General features: G+C 41.7%; 3 protein-coding genes across 4 annotated transcripts; 2 read left to right on the forward strand and 1 right to left on the reverse strand.

Moving 5' to 3' along the window:
* Positions 1–3: 3 nt before the first annotated feature.
* gstt2 (glutathione S-transferase theta 2) lies at positions 4–3,577 on the forward strand. Its single transcript, XM_020489525.2, has 5 exons — positions 4–211; positions 1,207–1,294; positions 1,389–1,539; positions 1,719–1,895; positions 2,095–3,577. Exons 1-5 carry the CDS (start codon positions 82–84, stop codon positions 2,239–2,241), a joined length of 693 nt encoding a protein of 230 aa, XP_020345114.1. The 5' UTR covers positions 4–81; the 3' UTR covers positions 2,242–3,577.
* chek2 (checkpoint kinase 2) lies at positions 2,577–11,641 on the reverse strand. 2 transcript variants are annotated; one of them, XM_020489521.2, is made up of 15 exons: positions 11,534–11,641; positions 9,816–10,049; positions 8,075–8,199; positions 7,829–7,961; positions 7,547–7,637; positions 7,315–7,414; positions 7,178–7,231; positions 6,268–6,332; positions 5,983–6,082; positions 5,701–5,787; positions 5,364–5,527; positions 5,006–5,124; positions 4,741–4,826; positions 4,494–4,595; positions 2,577–4,273 (listed from the first exon to the last, which is right to left on the reverse strand). In XM_020489521.2, the coding sequence occupies exons 2-15, from the start codon at positions 10,021–10,023 to the stop codon at positions 4,187–4,189; spliced, it is 1,521 nt and encodes a 506-aa protein (XP_020345110.1). In that variant the 5' UTR covers positions 10,024–10,049; positions 11,534–11,641; the 3' UTR covers positions 2,577–4,186. The 2 variants fall into 2 exon arrangements, with proteins under 2 accessions (XP_020345110.1, XP_020345111.1); XM_020489522.2 differs by having other exon boundaries at positions 11,428–11,534.
* On the forward strand, positions 11,638–16,145 carry entr1 (endosome associated trafficking regulator 1). Its single transcript, XM_020489524.2, has 8 exons — positions 11,638–11,981; positions 12,558–12,679; positions 12,883–13,308; positions 13,413–13,486; positions 15,145–15,256; positions 15,442–15,504; positions 15,594–15,733; positions 15,909–16,145. The coding sequence occupies exons 1-8, from the start codon at positions 11,936–11,938 to the stop codon at positions 15,997–15,999; spliced, it is 1,074 nt and encodes a 357-aa protein (XP_020345113.1). The 5' UTR covers positions 11,638–11,935; the 3' UTR covers positions 16,000–16,145.
* The last annotated feature ends 1,153 nt before the right edge of the window (positions 16,146–17,298 follow it).

Raw genomic sequence — 17,298 nt, forward strand, 5'->3', positions numbered from 1 at the left:
GACATCATTTGTGCTGCTGGCAAAATACTAGTAGCCTACAGTGTCTAGCTAACGTTGGCAAGCAATACAAATACGTTTATCATGGCTGGTAGAAAGGCCGTAGAACTAGAAGTGTATTTAGATTTATTGTCTCAACCATGTAGAGCAATACATATATTTCTTAACTGCAATAAAATTCCACACAAGGTGAAAACAGTTGCAATACGAAAAGGTGAGTTTCAAGTGGGCTAGGCGAACGTTAGTTACCAACATAATCTAGCTAACGTTAAACATGCAATCAATATATCTATCGTTTTGGTTGCTACTAAAGCACGATTGTTAATGTTAATTGGAAATGCATATATAGGTTTGATATATTTATAAAGAGACTGTGCGCGACATTGTTTAAACATTTAAATGTATCTGCTCTGTCCTGCATTGAACTTAGACCTACTGTACCTTGAACTTTGTCCTACTCTGCACAGCAAAACGCGTGTTTTCTGTTAATAGTTGTCCCGAATGTGTACTAGCTAGCTAACTAGCTATTCAGAATGACAACAGTAGGCTATTATTTCACAATCGTCCATGTCTTCAAATTTGGACAAATACACTGAACAAGAATAGAAACCCAACATGTAAAATTTTGCTCGCTCCCATGTTTCATGAGCTGAAATAGAAATCCCAGAAATGTTCCATATGCACAAAAAGCTTATTTCTCTCAAATTTTGTGCACACATTTGTTTACATCCTTGTTAGTGAGTGTTTCTCCAAAATAATCCATCCACTTGATAGGTGTGGCATATCAAAAGTGGATTAAAGGGCACGCTCATTACACAGGTGCACCTTGTGCTGGGACAATAACAGACCACTTTACAATGTGTAGGTCTTGTCACACAACACAATGCCACATGTGTCTCAAGTTGAAATAACATGCAATTGGCATGCTTACTGCAAGAATGTCCACCAGAGCTGTTGCCAGAGAATTTAATGTTAATTTCTCTACTATAAACTGCATCCGTCATTTTAGAGAATTTGGCAGTACGTCTAACCCGCCTCACAGACCATGTGTAACGACACCAGCCCAGGACCTCCACATCCGGCTTCTTAAAAACATTGAAATAGTTGCATATTGCATTTATTTTTGTTCAATATTGCTCCATGCATAAACCAATACCTCAAAGAAATGTAATTAACATACTGTATCTCAATACCTATGTTTATATATAGGGGAGAATAGGACACCAGAGTATACAAAACTCAATCCCATGCAGAAGGTCCCTGTGATGGTCGACAATGACTTTGTTCTGACTGAGAGGTAACACTCTTCATTCACTCTGTAGTTTAACATTTTTTGTTGAAAATGAAAAAATAAATAAAAGGGGCATTTCCCCTCCCTCATCTTGTTACAGTGATGCCATATTAAAATACCTGGCCACCAAATATGATGTCCCAGGTAACTGGTACCCACGCCACCCAGAGAGGAGGGCGAGAGTGGATGAATACACAGCCTGGCACCATACCAACACCCGGCCACATGCGGCCAAGGTCTTTCTCATGGAGGTACTGCTTGCTCATGGAGCACTACTGTCACTTGGCAGGTGAAATATAGTCTAGCCCCACAGCCATCTTTTTGCAGGCTATTACACATTTATGCAATATAATTGTACTGTTATGGAACATGTTATATCTCATGTTCTGTGGTTGTTGTTGATGGCACGCATCGCTGCTTTGTGCTGTAGGTTTTACTGCCCCATATGACAGGGCAGCCAGCAGACCCACTGAAGGTGGAGCGGGCGTTGGCAGACCTGAGTGACACTCTGGAGAAGCTGGAGAACATGTTCCTCAAGAGACAGCCCTTCCTCTGTGGAGATGACATCAGCCTGGCTGACCTGCTGGCCATGTGTGAACTCATGCAGGTGAGGAGCAGTGGGTCAACTGGTCTATCAGAGCTTAGCCACTGGGTGAACCAGCCACCTCTGCTGAGAAAATGGTCCTACAATGTAGTCAGGAATATGTCAAATCTCAGACTGTCTGTTTGACCACTTACAATACATTTTGATGTATGGGTTGCTACCCATTTCAGCCTACTAAATGAATTGACTGCTTTGCTCTCAGCCCCTAGGTGGCGGCAGAGACATCCTGAAGGATCGTCCCAAGCTGTTGAGCTGGAAAGGTCGTGTCCAGTCTGCGCTGGGTGATTCCTTTGGCAAGGCACACACAGTGCTGTACAGTCTCCGGGACAGGTCCAAAGCAAAGCTATGAAATAATCTCAATATGATTTGATATAAAAGCTTGCACGATGCTTGAAAGCAACACTACTACCAGATGTCTTTACTGATTATGTTTGTGCGGTCCATGTTGACCTCGAGATTGAGGTTGTTTATAGGCTCAATGGGAGAGTGATCCGTGCCTTACATTAACCTCTGTGTGATATGCTACAAAATTACTAGCTAGATGGTTCAGCATTATGAACCTTGATCTGGAGTGGAGATGGGAAATGTTGAATAGAGTAAGATAATATTTTATATTATCTAGAAGAGTAATATATTTTCAATGACATACAACTGCCTAGAATGAATGGATGCATAACAATAAAAACCAGTGGAAAATGTTTGTTTATTCAACAGTAGCTGTACAAAGACAATTATTTACAAAACAGGAGGACATTTCCAGTAGACATTGCTCAGTATGTGCCCACAAGTTGGAAATCAACATGTACACTGAACAAAAATATAAACGCAACATGTAAAGTGTTGGTCCCATGTTTCATGAGCTGAAATAAAAGATCCCAGAAATGTTCCATACGCACAAAAATATTATTTCCCTCAAATGTGTTGATAATCCATCCACCTGACAGTTGTGGCATATCAAGAAGCTGATTAAACAGCATGATCATTACACAGGTGTACCTTGTTCTGGGGACAATAAAAGGACACTCCAAAATGTGCAGTTTTGTCACACAACACAATGCCGTTGAGGGAGCGCGCAATTAGCATGGTGACTGCAGGAATGTATACCAGAGCTGTTGCCAGAGAATTGAATATGAATTTCTCTACCAAAAGCCACCTCTGTTTTAGACAATTTAGCAGTACGTCCAACCGGCCTCACAACCACAGACCACGTGTATGGCGTCGTCTGGGCGAGCAGTTATGAACAGTGCCCCATGGTGGCGGTGGGGTTATGGTATGTGCAGACATAAACTACGGACAACAAACAAAATACAATTGTATTGATAGCAATTTGAATGCACAGAGACACTGTGACGAGATCCTGAGGTCCATATTTCTAAAGGTATCTGTGACCAACCTCTCTATTCCCAGTCATGTGAAATCCATAGATTAGAACCTCATTTCAATTGACTGATTTCCTTATATGAACTATAACTCAGTAAAATCAAATGGTTGCGTTTATATTTTTGTTCAGTGTATAGTAACGTTAATCAAGTACATTTCAGATGATTGCACCATGATGTAATGGAAACGGCAGCTATAGATGACATCTTCTAAAGATCAACATTTTTATCTGTTTCGACGGGTGGATTTAACGTTTCTGGAACTTGATGGAAAAGTTGTTTTTCGAATAAATGACGATTGCCGAATTTGGAAGCTCCACTTCACATTTAATTCGAAATGCCTACTGCTTGCTCAATCTGTTTTTCAACTATAAAAATTATATTTCTTTGCAGGACAATTGTCTGTACTTTCAAGAAAGCCTGAATTGCTTCGCCTTGCTATTCTGGTTGGCTGGATGCAAGTTTCACCATGGTGATATGTTGGCACATGAGAATTATTAAAATATGGCAATTCTTGCATTCTATCCATGCTGACTTTTGTGGGCTACCTGAGACATAAAACATATAGGTGGGAGGGAATACAGGCTGTGGCCAATTTATTAATGGAAACACTTCAACCACTTCATTTTTATTAGAAACGTTTTGGTTTTTTTTTGCAAAAAAAAGTGTGACCATTACATATAGCTGTTTCTATCGTCAAAAGAGTTCAATGGAAACGCATCGCAGCAGGCAATTGTCGCATCTATTTTTCTATTCGAACGTTCTAAAATCATTTGACAAGTTAATGGAAATGTAGCTATAGAAGTGTGATAAAATACAATATACCGGTAGATTTCCAGGGGGCCAAATTGCCGGTGGAAAACTACCTGGGGGGGGGGGGGGGTCTCCAATTTGGTGATGAAGATGAAATGTGACTCATGTTGCCTCTGTGGATGGGCCTGGTCTCCTCTTTGCTGGCTGCTGCTCGTCATCATCTTCTCTTGACCTCTTTGTAGTTGAAGCCTAAAGTAACAAGAGACATAGTTCAATTTTGTTAGCAACACCCCTCTCTCTCTCTGTGTGTGTGTGTGTGTTCTAGCCCTACACGGAATCACTAATCACCAAGACCTTTGTTAAATCAGCTGTGTCGGTGCAGGGCTACAACAAAAATATGAACTGTCTAGTGATCCCCCCAGGAGAGGGGTGGGAAACACTGCTGCAGTAGAATGACATTGTTTCTCACTACTGTGGTGTCTACGGAGTCTGCTGTGGCATCGGCTGCTGTGGCATCTCCGGAGTCCTTGGGGTACATGATGCATTCAGCAGTCTCCTTCATGGCCTCATCCTGAGACGGAGATTGATGGGACCAGAGATTATTCACTGTTGCCACTTACAACACTGCCTAGCCCCAAATACCCCTCCATCCAGTAAACGTACCCGCCTTGATGGCAGTAGGACCAGGCAATGAGAGACGGCAATAAAGCTCTTACCATCAGCCAGGGATGGTGTAAAGCCTCCTCAATGGTGAGGCGGGCATTGGGGTCCACTACAAGCAGCCTCTTCACGACATCTTTCGCTAGACATGATTGGACAAGTAAAATAACTATTGGGACAGCATTTAAGGAATTATCAATACGACTGTAGTAAAGTACCCAAAGTTCTTTCCCAACCTGAGACAGGAATAATCTGTTTTCGAATTTCTATGTGCTCTAACACACATGACAGAGCCAAACAGGATTGACAGTAGTCTCTTACCATCATCCGAGATGCCGTCCCATTTGGATGGAATAAATGTATAAATTCCCTGCGTGATCTGATCCCTGACTGACAAACCAGTTTGTGCATTAGGGTGGAACGGGGGATAGCCTGCCAAGCTGTGAGGGAGACAGGAAGTAAGCTCCAGTTTAATAAATTATGTGAATCTGTGAACAGGAAAACCTTGCGTGCTGTTGAAAAGTAATCTTGGCCCAAGTTATTTGCAAATGAATTGAAATAATTGCATTACAATTCCCTTTAAATGTTGACAGAAACAAGTTACATGGCACTTCCTACTAGTCAGAGCACGCAGCACTGTCGTTTATGTTACCCTGTCATCAGTAGTATGGATCCCTACCACACAAACAGGACGACCCCTAAACTCCAGGCGTCTACGGCTCTGCTGTAGCCCACGGTGACTGCGTCGGTGAACACCTCAGGTGCAAGGTATGTGGGTGTTCCACAAAGGGTCCTCATCAGGGCAGACTCCTCCAGTATCTTGGACTGATTAAAGTCTGTGATCTGTCACGTCGAGAGAGAGAGGCCTGTCACTCTTCAACCAAGCTTTCATTACCCCCGACTTCAGGAAGACAATGAGTTTCCAGGTGGATAACGATCTACCCTCACTTACACTTCAACTACCATGTTCAATTATTGTGGGAAAATTACCCACATGATGACTTGACAAATCTTACCTTGATGACACAAACATCATCCTGAGACGAAAGCAGCACATTTTCAGGTTTGAGGTCTCTGTGGATGATGCCATTGTTGTGAAGATACTAGTGGAAGGAATGTGAAATAAACCAGCATAAGGAAGCAGTGTAAAACTACTCAAGTGACAGTAACTATCTCCAGTATAAAACAAGATAGTTATGGCGTATTTTGACATCACAGCAGAGCCTATTTAATAAAGCATACCACTTCTAGAATTTCAAATGGGGAAAAAAATTTAGAAATATAATCAATTCACCCACCTCTACTGCTTTCAACATCTGGTAGAAATAGAGCTTGGCAATTGACTCCTCTATCTGGTTCTTGCTTTTGACCCTGTCAAACAGTTCCCCACCCTCCATGCTGAAACACATACATGCGGTCAGTTGAAACAGAATAAATCGAAGGGGAAAGGAAATACGATGCTTGTGAAAATTGTACTTCTGAGATGGGCTACAGAAAATATTACATGCAATGTAATGATACTGGTTTGCCATTGATAAAAATATATATAAAAAGTGTCTGCTTGAATTAAATACTAAACTCACAGCTCTAAAACAATGTAGTATGAGTCGTCTGTTTGGAAGAAGTCTTCTGTTTTGATCAGACATGGCTGGAATAGACAGGAGGAAAAAGTTACACAGAAAAATTGCAGGCAAATACTACAGGTGTTTTTGATACATAGTGGTTGAATAATATATATTTTTTAAAGTGTTATGACTGTGGCTTTGTCCAGTAGAAAACACAAATAATATATATTTTTTAAAGTGTTATGACTGTGGCTTTGTCCAGTAGAAAACACAAGTTGAAAATGACTACTTTTAAGTTATTTGACTACCCCCCCCCAAAAAAACATTTACTAGGCTCCTTTCCTTGGCAGTCATTACAGCATAATACATTATAGATGTACACTGAGTGTAAAAAACATTATGAAGACCTTCCTAATATTGAGTTGCACCCCACTTTTTGCCCTCAGAACAGCCTCAATTCGTCAGGGCGTATACTCTACAAGATGTCGTTCCACAGGGATGTTGGCCCATGTTAACTCCAATGCTTCCCACAGTTGTGTCAATTTGGCTGGATGTCCTTTGGGTGGTGGACCATTCTCGATTCACAAAAGAAACTGTTGACGGTGAAAAACCCAGCAGCGTTGCAGTTCTTGACACTTACTACCATACCCCGTTCAACAGCACTTAAATATTTTGTCTCGCCCATTTACCCTCCCAAAATGGCACACGTACACAATCCACGTCTCAAGGCTTAAAATTAAAAATCCTCCCCTAACCAGTCTCCTCCATCGACACTGATTGAAGTGAATTTAACAGGTGACACCAATAAGGGATCAAGGCATTCACCTGGATTTACCTGATCAGTCATGAAAAGAGCAGGTGCTCATAATGTTTGGTACAACTCAGTGTATAAACAGGCTATTAAAAATGACAATGATTACTTACTTACATGGTCTATCCTTTGGAGGATCTGGATCTCTCGTTCCGCATTTCGTGTGGCAGTCTAGAATTGCACAAAGAAGAGTTCCTATTATTGCAGTAACATTCATCAACTAGAAAACGGGAAAAAATGGCGAAAAGACTTACGCCGACAGATGCTGGGAAGTCCTTCTTGTTGATGGTCTTCACAGCCACCTTTTTGCAAGTGGCCCTCTCAAAGGCCAGCTTCACTTCCCCGCACACACCACTGGTACAACAAATCGTTATCAGCCACGTTTACACACATTGATCATACGAGAATGTCACTATAATTCAAAACGAAAATCTGGATTTTTGCAAAAAATACACACGTTGAAATGAATCAAAAATGCTCACTTACGCTCCAATCTTTCTGGTAATCAGGTACTTCTCACTGAACTCTTTGGGGAGGTTGGACTGTTCATCCGCCATGAGATCAATGAACACAAACACTAATAAGGGAAGAAACTATCAATCTCATGGATTATAAATGCAAAAAATAAAACCGGCATCACCAATAAGGGAATGATGCTGCTGTATACTTAATGTTGAGAGCGACAGGGAATAAATATAGTGGAATGCTAAGACTTTTGAGTATCAGAATTGACTTGAAAAAAAAAAAAAAACTCTGTAACAAGGTTACCTTTATGGCGTTCCTCAGCTAGGGACAGCACCGCATTGTTTGCTAGAGGCAAAGTTTTTCCTTTCCCAAGAATTGTACCGTCAACAAACGTGCCATTGCCGCTGTTGTCAAAGACATAGACAATGTTCTGCTCCTGCAAGGTAACGATCTGACCGTCATCACTTGAGCAAACATTGGGAACAAAACTATTTTACTACTGCTAAACAAAACATGAAATACATCATTTTGTCAAATGAATAGACCTACTCGGAATATTCGGAAGTGTTTTTTGCTGTACGTAGCAAATCTGGGCGATTTCTTCAGTATGGGGTCATCAAAGCAATAGTTACATTTACTGTCCCGGCCAAACCAAGTGTCGTCCTCAACACAGTCTGAAAAAAAAAAGTCAAACTAAACACCATCACTTCAATAGAGAAGAGAATACACAGATGCTAATGCTGCTAGTTGAGAAATAGAGAAGAGAATACACAGATGCTAATGCTGCTAGTTGAGAAATACAAAGAATCTCACACAAACAAAGCAAACTGCAGAGGCGCGCACAGTTCCCACATGGACCGCGTTCAGCAGGACACAACGTTGTTCAATTGAACGGAAACCGTGCTGTTCTGAATGACCAGTTGAAGAACATTTTGATGACTGATTACGGCGGCTCAGAGGGTGATTTTGTACAGTGTGCTGCTGCAGTAGTTTGACACGTCAAATGGTCACACCCATATTGAGCAGATCCCACCCCTGCCACACCCAAACGGGATCAAATATACCTCAAAGAATGTTGAGGAATGGTGCGCACCGTGGTGGGAAAACGTTTCGTTCAGTACAAACTGTAGCAAAACGTTCAATAACTAAACGTACCCCTGTATTCACTGCCTAAAGTAGCGACGGAATTGTAACGCGATATGCGACGGCTCCATATCTGGGTTGACAGCTTAGCTAATAGAAAACACTGCTACATGTTTGTTTTTTTAGTTTTTTTTACCTAGTCTTGTTGATACACTTCTCTTCTAAATCGATATCTAAGAAAGTATCTTAGAAATGTCCGTGTCCAGTTGCAAGTGGTTCTTCAAAAAAACAGAGAAAATTCAGAAAGAATTTAAAATCCATGATTTGTATCGAGTGAAAAATGGCATGTGTGTAGATCTTTGTTTTGGCTGCACTGTGTGACGCACGGTCATCTACTTCTACAAGTTGGCCGCATAGAACAGACTAGCGCAAAGATGCTGGGAAACGCTAGATGTGCAGCGGCTAACCTCCTCGCACAGTACAAAAACATGGATTTTTACAGCTTCCAGAATTTTCCAGTTTTTTTGTTTGTTGGTAAAACCAGCTGTAACTAGACACAGACATTTATAAGATACACCTTTCTTCTGAATCAAAATGAAGAAAGTATTTCCAAGACCAGGTTAGTTGAAAAATGTGGAGCAGCATTTTCCAGAAGCTAAGCCATAACGCCAGATAGATATGGAGCCATCACATATCGTGTTACAATTCCATAGCTAATCCTGAAGGTAAGACTGGCACAATCACTGTATAACCGACGATTATGGATGAAGACCTTAATGAAAATAAAAGAACAGTCATAATGGCTTAAAAAAAAAAAAGCCACCCGAACATTTGTGCAGTTGAGTCCGTTTCTGCTGTAACATGGACTCTACAACGTGATCAAACCTAGTTGCTCCTTGCTGAAACCATAGAATTAGGAATTAGAATGGATCTCTATGGCTGAAACAGCAAGGTGTCATAACAAACAGTCTTCGGTTTCCTTGGGCTACGCCCCCATCCCTACTGCTGCAGTAGCACATACAGTCAGGAGCAGAGCAGAGGCGAAAATGTGCATCTATTCTTTTGGCTATTCAAACGATTAAAACGGTGACCCCGATCATTTGGCTGACCCAATATCTGTCATCCAAAATTCCATGACTGTCACAGGATACCTTCAGTTTGGGCTATCTACCCAGAAAACCAGGGCATGTCTTGTGGTTGCACTCACCGTGGGCTCTGAAGCCTCTCTGCATAGGCAGCAGGCGACCCCATGGCTGTGGCTCAGGCTCTTCTGGTATGGAGCCAAGGTCCCGAACAGGGATGGTGTCCACTGAGCTGACAGTGCCTGACCCAGAGGAGGAGCTGGAGCCACTCTGAGACTGAGTCTGAGGCTGCGACTGTGTCTGGCTGCCAGCATCTGGCTTCTCCTGGGACATGGTCAATATTTCTCCTCAGTCGGAGTCTATTAAAGTAAATAATAACACATCATTCAGGTTATCATGACATCTTTCAATTCTCCACATCCGTAAACTAAGCAAAGTCCTCATGTATAACTTGCATCGGAGAATCCTAGCCCCCCCGTGCATTATGAATATGAATGAAAGATGGATGGATTGATATGAATGATCTGCCCATGTATTCATCATGCGGCAGGGTAGCCTAGTGGTTAGAGCGTTGGACTACAGGCAGTTAATCCACTGTTCCTAGGCCGTCATTGAAAATAAGAATTTGTTCTTAACTGACTTGCCTAGTTAAATAAAGGTCAAATAAAATTTCAAAAACGCACTGAGTCTGGAAAATCCATAATCGTGGCAACTCTTGTAGCTAGCCAGAATATTCTAACCCTATGCCACTGTCCTCCAAATTGTACCTTTATTCAAACTGATACATCGAGAATATATATATTTTTTAACCTTCATTTAACTAGGCAAGTAAGTTAAAGAACAAATTCTTATTTTCAATGACGGCCTAGGAATAGTGGGTTAACTGCCTTGTTCAGGGGCAGAACTACAGATGTTTTACCTTGTCAGCTCGGGGATTTGATCTTGCAACCTTTAGGTTGAGCGTTGGACTAGTAACCTGAAATGTTGCAAGATCAAATCCCCGAGCTGACAAGGTAAAAAATCTGTAGTTCTGCCCCTGAACAAGGCAGTTAACCCACTTGCTCTAGGCCACCTGACGCCCCAGATAGATATTTCTAGTTTTTACGGAAAAGAGTGTCCTTTTCGTCCTCATGCCAGCTAGTAGCCACCACAACCATCTTGGAATGGCAGTTTCAGCCAGTCAGCTCCTTTGTTGTTCAAGGTGACATGCCATTCCATAATGGCTGCTGTGGCTACTGTTAGCTAGCTTGAAGATGATAAAGGTCAGTTTTCCAGAAAAACTAGCAGTATTTCAATCTTCTCTAAGTATCAGTTTGGATAAAGGTCCAATTGGGAGTACATTGGCATATCCAACCCCTGCATTGAAATACATTTTCCGAAAATATCTCGCACCAGCTCTGTAATGTCTTACTCATAACCATGATGGCGTTCCGACCCCAGTAGTGCAGCTAAGTGTAAACAAGCATAAAGGAAGGGTCAGAATCTTCTGGCTACCTAGCTAGCTGTGTGTAATTCATTCAACATGCTCCATCTATTTACTAATACGTCTATCGTTTCTTGCCAACAGTGCGTAGTGTTATTGACTAACCTGTCATGCGAGTTAACTGTATTTTTATCCTCACCAAGCCCAAATAAATCAAATCAAAATCAGTTTCACAAGTGCCCTAATCATTTCCGTTGTAGTTAGCTAGCTAGTCTAGCTAGCACGACGGCGAAATTAAGTGGTTGTTTACTAACCGAATAAAGGTGACGACTCGCCGACTATGACGTGTGCAACTGATCAGGGCAATATTTTAAACATGTATGAGAATGACAATTTAATCAAATACTCTTTTACACTTACCGGGATTTCGAATGAATCGCGGCACGTGTAAAATTTCCCGGGAAATCGGATCGACTCCTGGGAAATGTTGTTTATTTTTCCTAAAACGTCATCTGAATCGTAGCCAGTCAGAAGTTTAGGATTGTCCACGTGATTTTCAGCAGCTCGCAAACCTTTGGCGCATCGACGCACACAGCTGACGAACAACAACCACATCTAAAATATGTCATTTTGATCAATTATCTTTCTCATGACAAGTCATTTCGTCTACATCCAGTAATTTGCTAGTACATTATTTCATTGTTTTCAGCAAGCTAGCTAGGTAACGTAAACGGTCCGTGTTAGCTAGCTAACAACGCGTTAGCCACTGAAGTTAGCTGACAACCGCTCATACCATCAGCGATTGACTTGTTCACCGTCAACATGGCAAAGCATAAAACCTCTGAAAAAAACAATATAATCGAAGTTGGTAAGTTGTTACTTCCACAGCAAATCCGTCTGTCCAATATTCAGTTCTAGGTTATAGACTAGCTATATCTAGCTGATCCAGTATTCAAATGACATGATGCATGCAACCATAGACATAGGCTACTTGATATTCACATCATTGGATGCAATAACACACATCTCATCATCTACCTGAGACAGGGGCACATCTGTTCAGCACCATCGAAGAGTGATCAGCAAGTGATGGTGCAATGGTTCATTAATTTGTGTTACAAGTGTCTAGTGCTGGGTTTGGCATGGTTGGTACCAGGATCAGAGTTATTTCTGCTGGCATGGTGTTGGAGGGCCATTAGTGAGGCACTCTTACCTCTGGTCTAAGAACTCCATGACCCAGGCACCCTGCCCTGGCACAGTGCTGCCCTTTAGTGAGACAATCTGGATTTACAAATTCCATGGCACTTGTTGCTGGAGTAGGATGGGGTATTGGCCCCTACACATCCACAACAAAATCCAACTCGTGTATTTCTCCAATAATGTCAGCCAGACAGTTTGAAAAGAACTATCATCCAAATATTTACCGACATGTCTTATTTCATAGATGATGTCAGAGAAGATGGAGAGGAGATGAATCCTTTCTCCTTCAAAGAGTTCATCCGCAGTAAAAACCAGTATCCAGATATGAAAGGGGATCCAGATGAGAAGAATTACTCAACGCGAAAGGTGCTGAACATTTAAAATGAACCAGTCTTACTTTAAACCCCAGAGATTAACTGTTACAAAGCCTATGCAAGAAATGAGGTGTTATGTCATTGGAAAAAGTCACAGCATGATATACAAGGCCTGGTCAGACTGTTAAGAATATTACTTTTGGTGGAATTTTGGTGTGAATGTGACTTACCTTACTGCTGCTTCTTGTGTTGTAGAAGGCATATGGGAGCACATTCCTGGCAGAGGGGGAATATACTGCCCCGAAGAGCTTCGATCAAGACTTCCAGGGTCAGTTTTACATGGACCACACACCGTTTCCTCAATTTCTGGAAAATGACACTAAGGAGGAGTGGGCTGGGAGTTACCAGCCATCAGCCATTGAGGAGGCACATGAGTTTGGACTGTGTGGCACTGCAGCAGCAGACAGCAGCACGTACTCTGGTCAGTCCTCCCTGTGCACAGAGGAAGAAGAGGAGACTTCATCCTCCCTATGGCAGGTAGATGAAGAATTCTCACCAGAGGCCCATCAGTCCAAACGGGCCCCAGTGAATTATGAGGGAGATGACGAGACATCAATGGCAGAGCTCACCTACAAGACCAAGAAGAGTAGTACCGAGAATGGCAATAGGGATCAACAAAAGGTCATTTTCCTCTCTCAAGGCTTTGCTTACAGATGTGTGATTGGATATCACGTGGGATTAGTCACAAGTCCTTTATTTTGATTATTTCTGTTTCTCTTTTTAAGCTGAGGGAGGAAAATGCGCAGCTCAGGAAGCACATTAAAGATCTTGTGAAAAAGTCTGAGTATGATGATCAAAGGTAGGTGGATAAGAATTGCCAGTTGATATGGTCTGCAGAGTACAGACCTACCCGGTGCATGAGAAGTGTTTAAGGGACGGTGTTAAAGCCTATATTATGTTATGGCATGGGAGTAATGCTTTGAATATTAGTTTTTAGATGTACATTTAAGATGTCAACTGTACACATACAGTCTAAAGTTTGGACACACCTACTCATTCCAGGGATTTTCTTTATTTGTACTATTTTCTACATTGTAGAATACTAGTGGAGACATCAAAACTATGAAATAACACATGGAAACATGTCAAACAAATCAACATATTTTATATTTGAGTTTCTTCAAAGTAGCTACCCTTTGCCTTGATGACAGCTTTTACGCTCTTGGCATTCTCTCAACCAGCTTCATGAGGTAGTCACCTGGAATGCATTTCAATTAACAGGTTTGCCTTGTTAATTTGTTGAATTTCTTTCCTTAGTGCATTTGAACCAATCAGTTGTGTTGTGACAAGGTAGTGGTGGTATACAGAAGATAGCCCTATTTGGTAAAAGATCAAGTCCATATTATGGCAAGCACAGCCCAAATAAGCAAAGAGAAACGACGGTCCATCATTACTTTAAGACATGAAGGTGAGTGTATTTGTGACTGCACTGTGAGTGCAGTCACAAATAAGTGCAGTCACAAAAACCATCAAGCGCTATGATGAAACTGGCTCTCATGAGGACCGCCACAGGAAAGGAAGACCCAGAAATCCCAGACCTCAGAAATTGCAGCCCAAATAAAAGCTTCAGATACATCTCAACATCACCTCTTCAGAGGAGACTACGTGAATCAGGCCTTCATGGTCAAATTGCTGCAAAGAAACGACTACTAAAGGACACCAATAAGAAGAAAATACGTGCTTGGGCCAAGAGACACGAGCTATGGACATTAGAAATCTGTCCTTTGGTCTGATGAGTCCAAATTTGAGATTTTTGGTTCCAACAGCCGTGTCTTCGTGAGACGCAGAGTAGGTGAACGGATGATCGCCGCATGTGTGGTTCCCACCATGAAGCCTGGAGTAGGAGGTGTGGGGGTGCTTTGCTGGTGACACCATCCCATCTGGTTTGGGATTAGTGGGACTATAATTTGTTTTTCAACAGGACAATGACCCAAAACACACTTCCAGGCTGTGTAAGGGCTATTTGACCAAGAAGGAGAGTGATGAGTGCTACATCAGATGACCTGGCCTCCACCATCACCTGACCCCCACCCAATTGAGATGGTTTGGGATGAGTTGGACCGCAGAGTGAAGGAAAAGCAGCCAACAAGTGCTCAGCATGTGGGAACTCCTTCAAGACTGTTGAAAATCATTCCAGGTGAAGCTGGTTTAGAGAATACCAAGCGTGTGCAAAGTTGTCATCAACGCAAGGGGTGGCTACTTTAAAGAATCTAAAATATAAACTATATTTTGATTTAACACTTTTTTGGGGGGGGTTACTACATGATTCCATATGTGTTATTTCATCGTTTCGATGTCTTCACTTTTCTTCTACAATGTAGAAAATAGTTTAAAAAAGTTAAGAATAACCCTTGAGTGTTTAGGTGTGTCTTAACCTTTGACTGGTACCGTATATTAATGCTGTTTAAAGAGTGTTTAACCTATGCTCATCGTCATGTCTCTCTGACTGCCCCATAGAATTCGCCACGTCACAGATGAGTTGCACAAGAGAAGAGTGCAGGAGGAGAGGGAGGCTCAGGCTTTAGAGACCATGGTCCACTCCGTCGAGCAGAACCTGCAGTTAATGACCGTGCGCACCTGTCCCTTTCTCCTAGTTCATCCGTTCGACAAAGATGAAGAATCATTTTTGTTCACTGATTATCCGAAATATGTCTCAATAGGATTTCAAGCAAATTGTCATGATCGGTTACTAAACAGAAGTGTGTTGAGATATGAAGTCTTAATTCATTCTTTTTACCTTTTTCTTCTTGACAGAAACGAGCAGTTAAGGCTGAAAACATTGTATCAAAACTCAAACAGGAGCTGCATCAATTACAGGTTTGACCTTTACTGGTGTTGCTGGCGTTACTGGGATGGTGAGCTTCAGTGACATATGATTGCATAATGTGACCCTCTTTATATTGCAGGGCCAAGTAGAGGGGTACCGGTATGAGAATGAGAGACTTCGAGCCGGAGAGACAGCTGCCTTAAATACAATGAAACATAATGCGCAAGTGGCCTCAGAGTACCTCAACAAAGCAGCACTCAATGCAGAGACTTCCATCAAGTGAGTTCTCTCTCCCATAGTGTCATCTACATACAGGTGGGATAAAAACAGTCCCTCATATTGATTGTGTGGGTATTGGGTAATGTGCAATTTCATAGTGTTTTCTACATAACCCCTAATTAAACATTGTGGTATTTGCGCCAAGTTCAGGCTATCCGTTTGATTCTGTCCACAGGCAATTACTTACAAGTGCAGAGAGTCTTTGTCTAGTATCTCAACTGCTGCAGTCCATCGACAACCTATCTGAGATTCATAATGAAGGCTGATGGCGTTTAAAGGACACTAGAGATTTCAGATCTAGTACCATCCAGCAACAAGGAAATGGAAAGCAATTATGGTGTGTCACACAACACTCAAACAAGAATTTTAAGTTGTGGTGGGTGCACTGATTTGTGACCCCCCCCCCCCCCCCCCCCCCAAAAAAAATTGTGCACATCTTTTTTTACTTGTACATCATAATGTTTAGTTTTAAATCACTTTAACAGGTGATTTGAAAACAATATATACTAACATATGTATTTACCACTGAGGCAAATATGACTCAAATATTGTGATTAATAAACATGTGACTAGATATCCTTCAAAGTTGGTCATTTTTATTTTGTGAGCATTTTACACTGCATTTGTTCCACAAACTTTGCTTGAACATAGCCATTCTATGCGAGCAGAGATCGTTTGTAGCTAGCTCAATTACTGGCCAAGTTTTCCGACCTCTGATCCCCTTCTAATGTATTCGTATTTCATCCACTTTTTCCTGAGACTGTCAGAAAGTCTGGTTAGTAATGAGCGTATTTGCGATGAGTGACTTTGATACCGAAACCCTACGAGGTCCGGATCCTGCTGGTTAGAGTTGAATACTGCTGCTCTAAACCATCTCTGGTATCATGTATTATTTTAACCACTGGAGGGAGGCAGAGAGCAAAACAAGAAACGGTCATACATCTCAATCCTCGATCTTATTACTGTAGCTCTGTGCCCCCCACCCCCAACACATATACAGAGGAGGCTGGTGGGAGGAGCTATAGGAGGACAGGCTCATTGTAATGGCTAGAATGGTATCAAATCTCCACCCACCAGCCTCCTCTGCTCTGATGTATTACAGTAACATGACAAGGAAACGTTTGGCTTTGTACTTTCCATCATAATCTAATGCAGTGGTTCCCAAACTTTTTATAGTCCTGTACCCCTTCAAACATACAACCACCAGCTGCGTACCTACTCCCTCGAGCACCAGGGTCAGCGCACTCTCAAATGTTGTTTTTTTGCCATCGTTGTAATTCTGCCACACACACTATATGATATATTTATTTAACATAAGAATTAGTGTGAGTTTTTGTGTCACCCTGGCTTGTGAGAAGCACTTATAGGACCAGGGCACAAATAACATAATAATAATAAATGTAGCTCTTTATTTAGCCATCTTACATATAAAACCTTATTTGTTAATCAAAAATTGTGAATAACTCACCACAGGTTAATGAGAAGGGTGTGTTTGAAAGGATGCACGTAACTCTGCAATGTTGGGTTGTATTGGAGAGAGTCTCAGTCTTAAATCATTTTCCACA

The sequence above is a fragment of the Oncorhynchus kisutch genome, linkage group LG8 (assembly GCF_002021735.2).
Source record: "Oncorhynchus kisutch isolate 150728-3 linkage group LG8, Okis_V2, whole genome shotgun sequence".
Lineage (NCBI taxonomy): Eukaryota > Metazoa > Chordata > Actinopteri > Salmoniformes > Salmonidae > Oncorhynchus > Oncorhynchus kisutch.

Coding starts and splice junctions, on each gene's coding strand:
- gstt2 (XM_020489525.2), top strand. CDS start 82: ATGGCTGGTAGAAAGGCCGTAGAACTAGAAGTGTATTTAGATTTATTG. Junction 1,295..1,388: donor GACTTTGTTCTGACTGAGAG/GTAACACTCTTC, acceptor ATCTTGTTACAG/TGATGCCATATTAAAATACC. Junction 1,540..1,718: donor CCAAGGTCTTTCTCATGGAG/GTACTGCTTGCT, acceptor TTTGTGCTGTAG/GTTTTACTGCCCCATATGAC.
- chek2 (XM_020489521.2), bottom strand. CDS start 10,023: ATGTCCCAGGAGAAGCCAGATGCTGGCAGCCAGACACAGTCGCAGCCT. Junction 5,125..5,363: donor GGGGTCGTCCTGTTTGTGTG/GTAGGGATCCAT, acceptor TCTCCCTCACAG/CTTGGCAGGCTATCCCCCGT. Junction 4,596..4,740: donor TACACCATCCCTGGCTGATG/GTAAGAGCTTTA, acceptor TCTCCGTCTCAG/GATGAGGCCATGAAGGAGAC.
- entr1 (XM_020489524.2), top strand. CDS start 11,936: ATGGCAAAGCATAAAACCTCTGAAAAAAACAATATAATCGAAGTTG. Junction 13,487..15,144: donor TCTGAGTATGATGATCAAAG/GTAGGTGGATAA, acceptor ACTGCCCCATAG/AATTCGCCACGTCACAGATG. Junction 15,257..15,441: donor AGAACCTGCAGTTAATGACC/GTGCGCACCTGT, acceptor TCTTCTTGACAG/AAACGAGCAGTTAAGGCTGA.